Source organism: Aquila chrysaetos, chromosome 8, assembly GCF_900496995.4.
Source record: "Aquila chrysaetos chrysaetos chromosome 8, bAquChr1.4, whole genome shotgun sequence".
Classification (NCBI taxonomy): Eukaryota; Metazoa; Chordata; class Aves; order Accipitriformes; family Accipitridae; genus Aquila; species Aquila chrysaetos.
The window spans coordinates 11687293-11704693 of record NC_044011.1 but is presented as its reverse complement, the minus strand read 5'-3'; the positions used below and the strand labels follow the sequence as shown (position 1 = coordinate 11704693).

General features: G+C 40.4%; 1 protein-coding gene across 8 annotated transcripts in view; it reads right to left on the bottom strand.

Moving 5' to 3' along the window:
- UTRN (utrophin) overlaps positions 1-17401 on the bottom strand; it is a 392954-nt gene that overhangs the window by 57041 nt on the left and 318512 nt on the right. For all 8 annotated transcript variants that reach the window (XM_030021907.2, XM_030021906.2, XM_041125129.1 and 5 more), the window contains 3 exons: positions 10819-10880; positions 9176-9250; positions 1829-2030 (listed from right to left, as the gene is read on the bottom strand). In XM_030021907.2, the coding sequence (XP_029877767.1) occupies positions 1829-2030; positions 9176-9250; positions 10819-10880 (339 nt within the window). The remainder of the gene's footprint in view (positions 1-1828; positions 2031-9175; positions 9251-10818; positions 10881-17401) is intronic.

Below are 17401 nucleotides of genomic sequence, written 5' to 3'. Positions count from 1 at the left end.
GCTCTATTTGCAAGTGATGTGTTTATTCACCCACAATACAGAGCTCTGCAACATAAAAATAATTGCGGGAAGAAGCCCCAGTCATTACTTGATGGGCTCTCCAATTTTCCAGCAGTAATGATGAGGAGCCCAGCTAACAGAAATGTCACAATATTAAACAGCAATATTTGAATGCCAAAGCATAGGCAGTCAGCACATAAATGATAAATGGTTGCATTTACTCTGTTCCATCCTTCCCTCTCCCCTACCACAATATTTAAAATAAAAATAAAATAAAATAAAATATCCACAAAGCATAGGACTACTGGTGTGTAATCTTGGGGGGGGGGGGGCGCGGGGGGAGCAAAAAGCTATGAACTGTTAGAATTTGGCATTGATTAAGTGAGTGAACATGGTGAAGATAATGCATACATCAACAAGTAACAGCTCTTTTGCAAAACCAGGTATAAGAGTTCTATCATTATTCAAGAAATACTTTTGCTCTTTCAATCTTCAAATGGGGAGAAAGGAAAGAAATTTGGTAACCAACTTCAGGCAGCTTAGAAATTCTGATCTGTAATTCCGTGTATAACTCTGAACTAAAGCATATATTCAGTTAGACACCCTGAAGCAACCACCCCATGTATTGCACTACTGTGTCTTTAGTCAGCTCCAGAAGAGTCCTGAAATGCCTTTGTTCAAGCAATGTAAGGAGATACATTACAGGGAATGGAGGAGCTGATGGAAACCAAGTCTTCTCCCAGTTTTTACTACAGAAGAGGGATGGAAATAGTGACCACTAAGAAAAATGAACAACAAACTCATGACTCAAAAGCACAACTAAATAAAACCATACTGATTGTAGGACAGACATGCAGGCTGCTGTAAGTGCAGGGCAGGGCAGAGAGGTCAGAGTTCAACATTCAGCAGAAGAAAGAAGTGTCTGGGGGCTCAGAAAGGACTGGCCAAAACCACAAGCGGCTGCTGGCGTGGTCTTTTTCTTGTCCTCTGAGACTCAGTGCTCTCTCTGGTAATAGCGGATGTGCGTTTAAATAAACCCACAAATTCTTACTGTAAGCATCCTGAGACATTCTTGAGGCAAACTCACAATCCACTGGGGAAATACAGCTTTGCTGCCAGGACCAGGGCAGGTGGATCACATAGCACCAGCATACAAGGCAGGAGCTGCACTGGCTGGAAGTGAGCTGGGACCAGGACACTGCTGACCCTCCAGAATCAGACAGGCTTCAGCACCGAGATCAGAACAACCACCACTCGGCAGAGAATTCAGGACGGGGAGCTCAGCCAGGATTATGGCATGCAAGTAACTAAGTGTGAAATAAATAACAAAACTGTCCCCACCTGTGGCGGAAATTGGATCTGATGTGAATGGCAAACAATCTGGGCAACCTGGAACATTTACAGTAGGAACACAGCTAAAGCAGCATTATCCAGTTCTCTACTCACACACACATTCCTTGAAATCCTTTCAATGTTTTTTTGGTAGTAGTATAAAAGCAGTCTAACATTAGTTCAGTGCATCTGAGCAGGACAGCATAAGAAACATCTCATTGCAAGCAACTGCACTTTCATTACTAAGTCAAAAATATCAAAAGATATAACTTTTTATTAAAGAACTTCTTAACTTCATAAGGCTTTATCATTTTTCTATTACCATGGACACTTCCTCAAGAAAGTAACTAAGAAAATATATACAACAGTCCTATAAGTCTAGCATTTTTGAGGAGTCATGTGCAAAAATTACCAATTCTGTCTCCATGGTTTATACTTTGTTAATACCACCTTAAATTCCTGGAGTACACACTGTGAATAAAGACCTGTTACTTACCTATCATATACATTGAGTAGCCAGTTAAGACACATGTCTACACAGAGAGGAACATTCACCATATCTTTGTGTTTCTCTTCAAGTCCACTGTAGATGGTAGTGAGACAGCTGATCACATCCTGGACACCGATCAGCTGGTCATTTTGACTCAACTTGTGCTGTTTGAAAACTTCACTTGTTGTGTTCAGGTCCAATAGGTCCACTAACAATAGGTGATTAAAAAAAAAAAAAAAAAAGAAAAAGAAAAAAGGTGTGAATACAGATGCCCAAGCATAGCATTCAGAACACTTGTTCATGTGCATATTGTAGCAAACACTGCAGACAATTAGCCAAGAAGCAGTTTTCATTTAGTAACATTATAGTGAAAAACTGTTCTCCGTGAGAAGTCGACAGCATTTTGGTACTATATATTTAAAAAACCAAAATCAACAAGAACACCATAAGGACACTGCACAGCTCGGAAGAACATTGAAAAAGCCGTTGAAGTAGTCTGTGTAATTAGAGGATCCTAACTTCAGATGTACACACACTGGGAGTCCACTAGGTTTAGAGGATTCTTCATGTTTACTATAAAGCACAATCCCATTAAATTGCTATCACTTTTGATTAAATGTAAAACAAAGCAAATTCTTAGGTAACAATGTTCTCTTAAATGCAGTAGCAATGTACTGAGGCCTGATTAACTGAACACCAGTTGCTAAATCAGGGCTTAGAAGAAATCAGGGAGGGGGACACAGGGAAATTATTTATTGTAGTTTTCCAGAACACTAAGTGCTATACTTTCATGAAAAATATTTTAATCTCCTTTATTACAGGATTCTTTCTATAAGCAGTTGGTGATGTTGTGGATACGCTACAGGTGAAAAGGGTTTTGCTCCCAAAACCACACAAATATGATTGTGAAAATCTGCGTTTTGCATGGTGAAAATAAAAAGCTGTCAATGAGCTCTTCTAATTCCTTTTGCAAAACAAAGTGGAAAAGAGGAAACTTACTTTGGTCTAAAAGAAGGAAGAATAATTTAAGTCAAAGGGTGGTATAAACCTCAGTGATGTTTTTTTTTACAGAAGCAAGGACTTTAGCAAAAAAAATAGTTGCAATATATTAGTATGCTTGCAACAGTGTATACAACATGAAGTTGAAGTATATTCCAAGCTCATACAGACCTGTTTCTGGAGAGCCAGTAACACATTTACACTATAAATGTCATCTCTCCAAGGAAATGAAACATGACAATCTCAGATGTGTTGTAAATTGCTCTGCACTGATAATGTTAAATAAGGATCCCAGAAGGGCCAATTGTGCAAATTAGGTAAGTCTAGCTTGGGCTGGAAAATAAGTACAACAGAAAAAAGCAAGAGCAAGACAACACTAACCACTATGAGAAATTCTGTCAGGAACTCAATGACCAACTACCAAAAGATAAGGTTATGGGACAAAAGAAGGTTACATTCCCAATCCCTTTTCCCCAGTCTACCCCAATTACAGTGATTTACCCATCACTGCAAAATGAGAAACAGTACCTCACAGCCCTTGCTCTACCTGTCCTTCACTGACATTTGTACATTCTATTCTAACTTTACAGCATCAGACTCGCAGAGGGTTTATGTTTGTTTGCTTTTTATTTTCTTTTTTTGTTTGTTTTTTTTAAAGCCCATCTCTTGGGCTTGCAAACAAATGCCAGCCATGTGTTTACCAAACAGGCAGACTGCTAATTGCAGCAAAACACCTTGCCACTAGTTTGACCTGAGGTAGCCAAAGTATTTGGCAGTACATGGCAGCATAATCTTCTACAGTACCTGGAAAATATGTAATACAATGGAAAAGGCTCACAGGCATATTTAAAAACAAAACAAAACCAAAAACCCCCAACATCACAATGCAACATACAATATTTTTTTGAGGAGTTGAGGGAGGGGGTGAAGACAGATGCAAAACTATAACATGCTATCGAGTCACATAAGCATTGCACTCAGGAGAGATGGCCACTTTTCATGCCTTTCCTTCAGGACCTACAAGGGGGAAAAAAAACCCCTCCAAATGAGTCCAACCAATTTGTTGGTTTAGTTTTTTGTTGTTGGTTGGTTGGTTTTCCCCCCCCCCAACTGTTGCTGTAAGGTACTTACTGGTTGGCTGAAAGCAGGTAAGCAGCTTCCTAAAACAGATTGGCAGCACCCAAAACCTGCCCTTTTCAAAGCCAGTGAAAACTTGGAATACTTTGGAATGCCAGAAAGTTGTAGCCTTCGGAACTGGCTTAACACAACCACCCTTGCACTGAAAACAGCGATTCAACAGACACTGGAGTAAGCCTGCCAGCTTCACGTCTTGATCTGCTGGCATTAAGAACTTACACTCACATTACTGCCAAAGGATTCTAGAGAGAATTGGGAAAGGTACTTTCAGTATTTTCATACTAAAAGGAAACTGCTGCTGTACTAATGCAAATTAAGCAAAACTTACACTTTTGGATGACACCATTCATGGAGAATAACCAGAGGAAATCACTTCCATCCCTGCTTACTTCAGCACTCACCTGGCTGAATGAACTTTGGGTACAGGCAGTTATCCTGTCATGCTAAGGTCTACCCAACTAGCAGCGCCCCTGGATTGGGCTGATGTAAAGAGGGATTATTTTCTCATTACATTTCCATTTCTGAAAGTTTTAAAATAAACTGTGTTTATGCAGATGGGGAAAAGCTAACCCGAGACTTGCATGCCATTGCTGGCATGAAGCCTACTGTACACAGCTTTTAGTGCATTTTTGCAGTACCATTCTGCATCTGCCCAAATGTGATGAACAACTAATCCTGCTGTTAACCAACAAATGGACACAAGGGTAATTTCTTTCCTTTCTGCAGCGAGGAGACTTTCCCAAAGGAGAACTATAAACAGAAACCACGTCATTCAGCACAGTTCAAGCAGATGTGAGTGACTGACTCAGGAGCAAGTAATGACATGCAGCTGCTAATGGCAAATTTGAGGCTGCTGTAACCCCACAGAAAATAGGCAGGCATTGCTATGGAGCTTTTGTATTAGAAAGACCTTGTGAATGATAGCAGTTCCTGCAAAAGACTGCATGGCTGAGGGAAGTCTACACGGCTCTTGCTTTTAGTCCAATGTGCCTTAATGTTCACTACTTAGCCTCGTGCAGTTGATATTCCTATTAGCATTCTCAAATTTTAAATCACCTAGAGGAGCTCAGTGACAGACTTCTGAATATACATGGAGGTTTTGTTCCCTTTTTCCCTTGCAGTACTACCCTTCAGTATCTGGGGCAATATAATTTCTTGCAAATGAGCTAAAATATGCTGCACAAGAATAAAATATTGTAGTCAGGGCCTGGTGCTGCATAGCTGCCCAGTACAACTGCAACACAGGATACTCTCTGGCCCCATTCTTCTTCTGCTACAGTGGGAAAGTGCTCTCAGTACATCAGCCCCACACAATCTCAGACAGAGAAGCCAAGAATTTCTTTCCAACCTGCAACCCTTCTCAGCTTCCTGCAAAATAAATACATGTAGGTACATACACACTCGTTAGTCTCTGCAGGAATCTACCTTCCAAAAAACAGAACAAGATGAAACATGACTCTACTTTCCCACTTCTAAAGGAGGGTGGGGGGAGTGGGAGGAAATAACTGGGTTTTTGACACTTATCGAGACCAAAGACTCAGAAGAGAGATTTGGCATCAGCAAAGTTTTCCAAAGTACAGTTCTCAAATTACATTCTCCTGAACCTTCTTGTACGGCACTAATAGTGTGTTACCAGTCCTCACGGCAAAGTCAAAATCGATCAGGTGCAAGCGGGACTGTGCATCCTGCTCCAGCTGTGCCCTTGGAGTTCTCACCAAAAAGGCCTTTGCAGTTATACAAACACTGCGGCTGTGACAGCAATTTGTCACATTTTACAGTTTACAATGACCTCATTTTCTAGTGATTTGTTTTGACATTTTCTTTGCCTTAGCACATAAGCCCTTCTGAAGCATTCTGCATCCAAACACCTTTAAAAACCATCCACAGTTAAAATTACAGGAAATAAAACAGAAGACTAACGTTAACTCAGACCAGAGAATAAATGGCGGGGGCACAGAAGATGATTCTTTCCCTACCTTAAAACAAAACCACCAACAAACAGAAGTCAAGAAAAGAATTCTAGATAGGGTTTAACCACTCTCCCCTTCCTCAGAGGGAAGGTGCTAGCACATGTTGTGCTTTGGCTATCTCAGAAGCCATTCATGAGACAGAATCAGGCCAAGAATAATCACGGTCAAAAGGAATTTGACCTGTTCCCTGGCAAGAAATAATCAGCTAATCAAACAATGACAAAAGGAACAGCACTGATTGTATTTTTGAAGGTGGTCTTAACATTGTGCCAGATCATAATGAGCTCCTGTTCAGAGACAGAAAATTCTCATATCATTTAGCTTTGTGGATAATCTGCACTGTCTTTCTTAAAAAACCCACAATGTTGTGTTCTCACAAATTACACCGATCCTTGCTCAAATATGTGTGTGTAATAAAGATTTTTTTGGCTGTTGTCTCCTCCCATGAGGCAGAGAGATGGAGCAAGCAAACAGCTTCACAAATAACAAGGCAGATTGGGTCTGTAGAGATGACAGTTTTACTCCTGGCTCTTTCAAACTGGAATATTCTCTTTACTTCTTACTACTTCCCTTTGTCCTTCCACCTCCCTCCCCTCAAACTGGAGCCAATATTCACTTTGATAGGAGGGCACTTTTGAAATCTGTGAATGAGGAGAGCTAACCACTGCAGTTATTACAGAAACTGATATATTTTGCAGTAAAAGCAAGAGCAGGAAGTATGTTCCTCCTCAAAGCTTATTAGAAGTAATGAAAGTGAAGTTCATTCTATACGGGTCGCTAGACAATCTGTATGCCTGTCAGAAATAGGTAGCATGATTAGCATCCATCATGTGCAGTCTGTTTTTTCACTCTTCCCTGGGGAGCAGCACGCACAATGAGAATTTTACTTTGCTTTCTGGTTTCTTGCTTTGCTTTTGATTTTTAGGTACATGTTGGTGCATACTTTATACCCTGCGCACTGGTAAGCAGAAAGCTCATAATGCTCTTTAGACTTGGTGGGAGATGAAACTATAGCCTTGGGTGGGACCATATCTCTTGCACAGAGCAGCTCTAGGCTATGCCAAAAAAATACAGTTTTTCTTTCAATACCATCAGACAATCTTTCACAGGACAGGTTTTGTTTTTTCCGAAATATAAGACCTTGAACCCAAGCTCTCGAACTTGATTTGAAATTCTGTGAGAAGTCAGCACAGCATATGAAGAAGTGGCGAGAGGTATTCCCAAGAGCCTGTGCTATTGCAGAGATGCACTCTAGCTTTCTGGAGTAGCTAGCTACCATCTCAGGCAGAGCTTCATTTGGTATAGTGCATATCTGAAGTCCAGCCAAGAAGCTACTGCTAAGATCAGACTGCTGTCATCTAGGCTGGAAGGAAAACTAACCACCTGGAGGGTGGGAAGGGACCCCTCTTTGTGCAACTCCTTCCTTGCTTGCATCTGGCCTTGCCCTTCTTGTGTTCCTACTCAGGCTGCAGTACTATACACCCTTCAGGGCTGAAAAGTCCTTCCACAGCAAGGCCTCCGGTATTTAAACAAGAAAATTTGGTAATGTTGCACAACATTTTTATACCAGCTGTTGCCAAGACCTTTTGAAAGGTCTAAAATCTGTGACCTTCACATTCATTCACAACCCACATCTCCTTCCAAAATTGTCCAGTTTCCATTTTTTTTTCCTACTTCATCCTATTTTCTTTCAGGTAGATGTGGTTTTTTATGTGCTTTCTTTTCTATTCATAGTCCTAATAATCTTTAAAATTCATATTCTCATCATCTCTACAACAGAACTTTTTGCACTCCTTTCTTTTTGTACACCTCAATCTCCCCAGTTCTACGTTTCAGCTAGTTTTCTTCCACACCCCCTCTCTTCTCTGCCTTCTCACAAAATCTCAATTCCTTTTAAGCTTTTTGCCCTTTCAGTTATCTTCCTTGTCTTCATGTCTTGCCTCCCTCTATAATATAAACCATTTCTGTATTATGTCACACTGTTAGTTCAATCCCATTTCTCTAAAATAAACATTGAGCAGTTACAAGCTAGCTCAGCTCCCCCAAGAAAGTACCACCTCTCTTTTTCTCATCCTGATTCTCAAGGACAATGCAGAAATACCAGTGGCAGGATGACTCCAAAGAGTACTCCGAGTTTGCTTTGCACAGGAGACTCAGGCAACAGCCTAGAACCCCGGTGTGGTACTTGCTGTGTGACTCGGAGAAGTCCCAAGTCCGGAGGCCAGGACAAGACCTCCTGATACATCACTTCTGAGGCTGCTAAACTTTGAACATGGTAGTCATGCAACTTGCTGCTGAATTAAACCATAACTGTGATATAATATGAACTGCTTTTTTAAACACCTAGCAAATATAGAACAGAAAATTGGAGATACAAACATGAACCTCGGAAATGAAGTAGTTTAGACAGCTGAGCCTACTCCGTAGACACCTACCCTTTCCTGCTGATGAAATTTATGTGCTCTTCAGAGTGGACTGTGGCTGAATTATTAGATTGCTTAAGAATAGGGACAAATGCCAACACAGGTCTGGGCAGAATATCTAATGGGCATATTAAATGCATTGTTATTTCCTATCTAAATTTAAAACCTTTCGCCACATCCCCAGTATATAAACACATACTATTATTGCTAATAATAGTAGTTTGTTTTGTCTTAATAGCTTTTGGTGATTAAAATGTACAGCAATACCAACTACCTATAATCAACTATACAGATCTGTATCCTTTCCCCTCACACTTCGAGTGGCCTGAACTACTCTGTAACTGGAATTCACACAGCAAGATATTCTCTCTGAGAGGGAGGAATATTTTTGAAGTTATATCTAGCAGCAGGAAACACTTTCAAAAAATGGAACAGAACTCTCTAAAATATAATAAAATACCTGTGTTTATGTCAAAAATCAGAATTTTAGCTCACATCATTTCACATTGGTTTGTATCAGCTTGTATCAGGAACAGTATGCAATAGCCAAGAAGTCCAATATTTATTTTCCTATCACTTCTCAAAGTATTCTTAGTGGGCATACCATTTCAACTTACCTGCTACACACCTTTTCTCATTAATTGATTTTATTTATTTGCAATAATGACACCTACTGTTGGCAATTCTTCCTGCCATTTTGTTGGTGGACAATCTGTCAAGGATGTACCTGGTCTCTTGCTAAACATTAATGTTGTTAGACTTAAGCTGGCCCTCCCGTCCCCAAGTACTGTAGAGAAACAATTTATCTCAAAGGCCAAACTCACAGCATAGTGTTTTCTGCAGTCTTCGGATTTTGATGGCTGTACGGTAGGCAGAGAAGCGTACATTGTTCAAGTCAGCTGAAACAGCAAAACAGAAATATGAGCAGCCCTGAAAATAGAGTCCGTAAGTTTCCTTTACATATAAATTTTCACATTTTGGAAGTCTGATATCCCTTCTCTTCTCTGCAATGAAATCATAGGATATATCAGAACAAATAAATCAAACTGAAAAGCTGGGACCTCAGTCCAATCCACCTGGAGGGAAAGCCTCTGACTCTGGCAGTCCAGGGCCTTCAAAGATTGGCACACCAGAAATCCTGATGTTATCTTAGCACATATAATACGTATACATATAATAAAGTTTTACATACGTGTTATGCAGCGTTAAGTAGTTTCCAGACAAGTGCTCAAATACAGTATGTTTCTCAAATAATTTACAACTCCATCAGACAACATACAGGAAACAGAGGGCAGCAAAGGTCACAGTAACGAGAAAAAATGGCTTATTAAGCTGTAATTTCTATGCCATGACTTTGTGAACAGTGCTATGAAAGGGAGTCAGATAGCCATAAGCTCTATTTTAGAAACTCATGGGTATAGTAGCATTTTTCCTCACTTAACACTATTTTACCCTTTTGCTCCTGTCCTGGTTTCAGCTAGGATAGAGTTAATTATCTTCCTAGTAGCTGGTACAGTGCTGTGGTTTTGAGCTAGGTATGAGAAGAATGTTGATAACACACTGATGTTTTCAGTTGTTGCTAAGTAATGTTTAGTCTAAAGTCAAGGATTTTTCAGCTTCTCATGCCCGGCCAGCAAGAAGGCTGGAGGGGCACAAGAAGTTGGCACAGGACACAGCCAGGGCACCTGACCCAAACTGGCCAACGGGGTATTCCATACCATGGGACGTCCCATCCAGTGTAGGAACTGGGGGGAGTGGGGGTGGGGGATCGCCGCTCGGGGGACTAACTGAGCGTCGATCGGCAGGTGGTGAGCAATTGCATTGTGCATCACTTGTATATTCCAATCCTTTTATTATTACTATTGTTGTTTTATTAGTGTTATCATTATCATTATTAGTTTCTTCTTTTCTGTTCTATTAAACCGTTCTTATCTCAACCCATGGGTTTTGCTTCTTTTCCCGATTTTCTCCCCCATCCCACTGGGTGGGGGGGGAGTGAGCGAGCGGCTGTGTGGTGCTAAGTTGCTCACTGGGGTTAAACCATGACAGCTCCTTAGAAAGGGAGATTTCACAGTAAACGTAGATGTTAGCAGGGCACGTTGAACTAGTAGTACCGTAATATGGTCTAGCCTTTACTGACAGCGCAGCCGCTCTGATTTATGACAAACTGTTATGTTCCCTGCAGACCAGCATCCTGCTTTAAACACGCAGGCAGCCTGCATCATTGGACAAGATACTGTATTAAAGCATAGAGTCAGAGCATACTGTTCAGAATTAATATTACTGAAAGGCAATACACATGGTATGATCAAGGCAGTAGGTTTCGTGCAAAGTATGTCTCATCGCAAAGTGGGAAATGCTGTGTTACACACAGTTTATGGCAACTCAGACGTGGTCAGCGTACAAATGCAGCTTTTATTCATGGAATGAACATCACGTAATGGTTTATTTTAAGAAATGCACTCACCTAAGGACTGGAAGAGATCAGTCATTTTAGGATGATCCCAACAGGTTGTCTGTGTCTCATGACTACAAAGGAATGAGGTAATCAAAGTTTCAGGCAACACACATACACACTTCCAAAGAAAAAAAACCCCAAAGATACTCTGATTTTCTGTGTTTAAGTGGCAAGCAATCCCTCAACTCTTTAAAATACATGATCTATACCACTCAGCTCCTTGATTTTTTTAATCACAAAGTTAGACAGGCAATAGCCCACCCATATTTAACAATATTTACTTTTGATTCTAAGTGTGACTGTATTAGTTGAACTCTGATCCTGCAGCCAAGAGACACATTAATAAGGAAAAAATGCAAAATTTCCAGCTGCTGTAGCACAATAAAAATATTTGTGAAGGTACTTTAAAAATAAAAAGCACTGAGGTTTTATTTCAAACTTCATTGCATATCTGAACACATGTATCAGAACACATACAATGATTTTAAGCTTTACCTGTAACACATTTAATGGAAAGCCTGATCACTGTTCACACACCCCATCAACTGGTATCTTCATTTAGGGGGTGTGTTCTACACTAGTGCTCAAGGAACAGATTCAGTAGGCAGCATCGCATAACCCACCATTTAGCTCTGCTGTTTTAATTCACCGAGGTTTCAAGTATGCTGCCATAGGGGTCAAAACGTGTATTATGTCAGGTCTACTGAAATCTCCAATTCCCTTCTACAAGCCGCATCTTACTTGTATTTATCAACATTAATGGCTGGAATGATTGCACATTCTTGCCTCACAAAGTATTTACATTTGAATTAGATTTGTAAAGAAAATTAATTAGAGAAGTTGTGTTAAAAAGATCATAGCATTCCCTTTAAAAGTTAATAATGAAAATGAAATGATGCTAGGTTAGCAAATCTAACAGCAATGAGCAGAGAATACCACTTACTTCACCTTTATTTCTATTTAAAAATTGTGAATTTGCACACATTTTTTTTTTTTTCCCACATACATGTATACTTGGTTGTAAATAATGACTTGAAATGGCATTTTGCCATTAAATGTAATGGACTGTATTTTCAGTTGGTATGTATATACAAATGTCTGTGCACTCAGTGGGTGCACAATAATTTATCATCACTGATTTTTATTTTTTTTTTAATTAAGAAACCTACCAAGAATGAACCCTTTTATGCTAGGTGGTACAAAAAAATAGGACAGAAGGTCCCTGCTTCAAAGAGCTGCAGAGACAGGACAGGTACCACAAAGGGGAGGCAGGTTCCAAACAAAATAAGTGCTGAGGGCCCTTCTTTACATTTCCCTTCGAGATACATTGGTGGAAAGTGCATGCATCGGGTCTCTGCACAGGGGATATGATCCCCACTTTATATTCCATATACCAGTGTGACCCTTCCAGCTTTGAGTCTGGTCTAGGTCTCCACAGGCAGCTTCTCCCTGTCATTAGGCTTAACTCTCTGCCATGGGTCTCATTCGTATATCTGGCACCATCACAACTTTGTGAGGTGTTTTTCATGGAAGTTCATAGACAAAATATGTATTTCATTTGGTTTCAGTTTGATAATAAAATCACATGAATTGCATTCACTTTTCAAATTCCAGATGAGGTGGTCAAGGCTCTGATATGCTGAAGTCCAAAGCTAAGACATACCAGTATCTAAACCAATGTTTTTGCAGTTTCTAGAAAGACACTTTTAAAACAGCACTACATTTATCCTTGTCCAGAAAAGTCATTTCAAAAACAAGTAGCTTGACAATTATTTCCCTGGAAGGGGCACACCAATAAATCATCATGAAGCAGACAACGACAAAAAAGGATGTATCTGGGTTTGGTGCTGTGCCAAGGTAAAGGCAACTGACTGTCCAGCATTCTCAAAAATGCTGGTATAAAAAACCTACAGTATATTAGAAAAAAAAAGAACATATACAGCTTCAGTAAATAGGAACAGAAAATATAATATAATGGTTCATACTGACCAACTTATTTAATAAGCTCAAAACTAGTCCTGAAGCTGCCAAATATCTGCCCTATCATGTTAAGCGGGATGCCATCATCGTCATGTTGACCATTTAGCATTGATTTCTGTCAACAAAACCCATTGCAGCTGCCCACAGAAATGGATCCAGTATTTGATCAGTTTAATAAAGCTTGTTTTAAGGTGTATTGTGTTTGTGTGGCAAGGTTTTGGTAGTGGGCAGGTTATAGGGGTGGCTCTGTGAGAAGCTGCTAGAAGCTTCCCCTATGTCTGACAGAGCCAATACTCGGGAAGAAGGGAAAAAAAGTTGCAGCAGGCACAGAAACTGCAGCTGGAGAGAAGAGTGAGATGTGAGAGAAACAGCCCTGCAGACCCCCAGGTCAGTGCAGAAGGAGGGGAGGAGGTGCTCCAGAGCAGAGATTCCCCTGCAGCCCATGGGAAGACCACGGTGAGGCAGGCTGTCCCCCTGCAGCCCAGGGAGGTCCATGGTGGAGCAGATCTCCACCTGCAGCCCGGGGAGGACCCCACGCCGGAGCAGGTGGGTGCCCGAAGGAGGCTGTGACCCCGTGGGAAGCCCGCGCTGGAGCAGGCTCCTGGCAGGACCTGCGGACCCGTGGAGAGAGGAGCCCACGCTGGAGCAGGTTTGCTGGCAGGACTTGTGACCCCATGGGGGACCCACGCTGGAGCACTGTGTGCCTGAAGGACTGCAGCCCGTGGAAGGGACCCATGCTGGAGCAGTTTGTGAAGAACCGCAGCCCGTGGGAAGGACCCGTGCTGGAGAAGTTTGTGGAGGACTGTCTCCCGTGGGAGGGACCCCACGCAGGAACAGGGGAAGAGTGTGATGAGTCCTGCCCCTGAGGAGGATGAAGCGGCAGAGACAAGGTGTGATGAACTGACCGTAACCCCCATTCCCCATCCCCCTGTGCCGCTGGGGGGGGTTGGTAGAGAATCCAGGAGTGAAGCTGTGCCTGGGAAGAAAGGAGGGGTGGAGGGAAGGTGTTCTGAGATTTGGTTTTATTTCTTATTACCCTACTCTGGTTGATTAGCAATAAATTAAGTTAATTTTCCCCAAGTTGAGTCTGTTTTGCCCGTGACAGTAATTGGTGAGTGATCTCTCCCTGTCCTTATCTCAACCCATGAGCCCTTTGTTATATTTTCTCCCCCCTGCCCAAAAAAACCCCAAACCCACAAACAAACAAAATAAAAGACAAAGATGGGTGATTTTACTATCAACACTGTAAGTGAAAAGGATTTCTTAGGACTTTTCTGAGAAAATACTCATAACTGAAACACCTTCAGACTTCCATGTTAAAAGTAAAGGTAGGTGGCAGTACTGTGACAAAAACTTTAAATATATGTATATAAAAATACATTTCACTAATAAATAATAAATAATATTAGTGCAAACACTGTATGTAAACATGCAATTTATCTGAGTCAATTTCTGTTTACTGACTTAGAAACGATCATGTCAAAATTAGCCATGATGGTAAGAACTTTGCTAAATTGCAGCCTTTATTTTTCAGTTCACTATTTTCTGGCATTAAAAAATATGTTTCCATGAAGAAATCTATTTACTACTTGTAGGGTGCTGCAAGAATCTCACCTGGGAAGCGCATAGAAGTGCAAAGTTTTATTAGCAGCAAATGCCTCTCTACAGAAACAACAATAGATCAAAAGCAGAAGTTGATGTGAAATTCCTCTTTTCTTGCAATGAATTCTTAAATTTTGCTAGGTCCAGAGACCTTTTCTCTTTTTTTGGTAAAAAAAAAAAAAAAAGAAAAAAGAAAAAAAATAGTTAAATACTTGGATAAATCCTTGGGGTTTTTTTCCCCCCTCCAGAAATATACTGATACACTCCAGTATGCACTTGTAATGCTTAATTAGGATGTGGGCAGATTTAACTGCAATTTAGATTCCGGCTTCTAAGTAATTTATAAACTCATATGCAATGAAAAAGTGTTGATATTACCAAACTTTTTCCTTAAATCAAGTTTCCAAGATTTAAGAACAAACAGTTTCGTTATTGAAATTGTATGCTTTAAGTACATAGTTTCAGTAGCAGCTTTATCTGAAAGAAAAAAATCCACTTTAATTGTGACAACATGCCATACAAAAATATTGTTATTTTTTCTGTGTTTTTATGTGCTTAACATGAAGCAGAAAAAAGTGAAGGAGATAGTGCAGGATGCAGAGATTTTTGCTATCATCTTGTTTCTGCATTTAATGTAGTAAATACCTGAACAGCTATTTTTCTCTTTACAGAAAGACACAGAACATGAAATTTACACCTAATAAAATAATGACCAGAAAATATTTTTATGTTTCTATTTTTACTTGAAACAGAAACACATTTGTGCCAGACTGTGTATAGACTAAAGTGTTTTTTAAACTTTTTTTTTTAAAAACTTATCACTCGTTCTTTGGTATGCCACACATTATGGGAGAAAGGAGGCCCAACGAACATCATCTCGTGGAACTGAAAAAAGGCAAGAGCGAATCCTTTCACCCAGGCTTGTCTATAATTACCTAAAAGTCAGTACTACCTAAGAGCTGCTAAATGACTACACAAGGTGAACTCAATTGTGCCAGCCTCATCCCAAACCACCTAGCAAGAAACCATCCGTAACAGCTGAGCAATTCCGTACACAGATCCAGCAGAGAAGAGGAATGGGCTCAGAGTGAGTGAATCACCAGCTCAACAGTCCGTTCAGGTCAAAGGAGGCAGCAAGTCCACTGCCGCGGGCAGTGCTGCTACCACCACCAAGTATATTCCACGGATAGACTTCGTTTAAGACAGAAGACACCAAAGCCATACTACTCTGAGGAAAAAAAAAAGTGACTGTAAATTTTAAAAGAGCTATAAAAAAACAGGGGAAAGGGGAGGAATCAGCCTCAAAAGTGACATTTCTTAATGCCAAGTTTTGTTTGTTAACAATTTCATAATATGCAGGGACTTTTAGGTAGACACAAATTGATTTTCACAGGAAGAAAAAAAACTGGTGTGCAGATAACCTTCCTACGCTACAAACAAAACTGTCAGAGAAAGGAGTCATTTTATTAGGTGCTCCAAACAGGAGGTATGCAAGACAAAGTGCTTTCTGGTGATTCGGTTTGTAAAGCAGCTCTTTGAAATAAGATCCATCTTTCTCTGCTGTAGCTACAGTAGCTTTTGTGTTGTTGATGCAAGAATAATGCAAGCAGTTCAAGCACTGAGAAACACGCTCGGAAACTTTACAGTACTGGATGGTCTGTAACAGATGAGACAGACTTGATGAAATTGAGGGAGATCTTTCTGAGAAGGATCTTGTAGCTCCTTTTTATGCAAGTTCATGACATAGCAACCTATTCTGAAATATACACCGCAGTAGTTACAATTGTCTGACAGTTTTTGCCCAGAGAGTAAAAGCAGACTTGGATGTTCCCCTGCTGCTGATACCTTGCTCGGTCAACACAAATAACATACAAGACATCAGACCTACAAGAACAAGAAAATTGATAAACAAAAGATTACAGACTTTCTCTGTATGTATTTTACATGCATATGTGAAAGATGTCATCCTTAGAGCAAAGGACCAGAAATTGCTAAATTGCTAATTACCAGAGTTGCTAAACCAAGGTCAGCAACTAAAGCAGTATGCAATTCACTCACAAAAGTACTCCAGTCATTTTCGCAAGATTTCCAGGCAAAATAATTTTACTTCATCACGAAGAGAACTCCAATTTGATTCCTCTGGAGGCCATAACTTCTGGTAAGTCCCAGAAGGCAATTAGGTAGAATTGGATGGATTGTTTTTACCACAGAGAGACAACAGGAAATCTTCAGAAAATTCAGCCCTGCTAGCAACTATCTGCTAAGAATGTGAAGAAATGCCATTTTCTGTATTTTTCTATAGAAAACAATCTGTATCTCCCAGTGATGGAAAACTAAGCCTGCAGAGAAGGTAATGGAAATCTAAATTTGGAATGATGCTGAAGTCAAATGGCAAAACAATGAATTTACATGATAACTTCTGAACATACATGAGAAGTTTATCATGTTTAGTCATCTCACTGAACTTCTGAAAAGACTCCAGGCATTTAGCCAAGAGCAGACAAATCTACAGAGTCTTCCCTCTCTGTTACAACCACTGTGGCAGTTCTGTCCCAGGTCGCAGTGACACTCGTGCCAAGGAACACTTTCTGTCACAATTACTGACTTCAGGAATAACTACTTGTAGAGTCAGGTTATATTTACTTTGAGTGAAAGTGAACAACAGTCGGGCTCATTATTCATCTTGAATGTAGACGGCACCGGATAAAAAGAACTCTTCAAGGTCTACAGGAGCCCAGGTTATGAGATTTCATTCTGCACAGTAGGTGGCTAAGAAGGGATTTCTGCTACAACAGAAGCGAGCTGGTCTACAGGGCAGTTAACACAAGTGGTGTGAACATGTTACATCTTCCCACACGGTTCAGTCAAGGAAGAATTAAAAGCATTTCACTGAGTGAACCACAAGATAATTCATTCAGCGTTATTTTTTGGGTTAGTATCAAAAGACTGAGTTATTCAGAGTCTCCTAGGTCTCTTCTGCCAAAACTTACTGACACAATACAAGCCACAC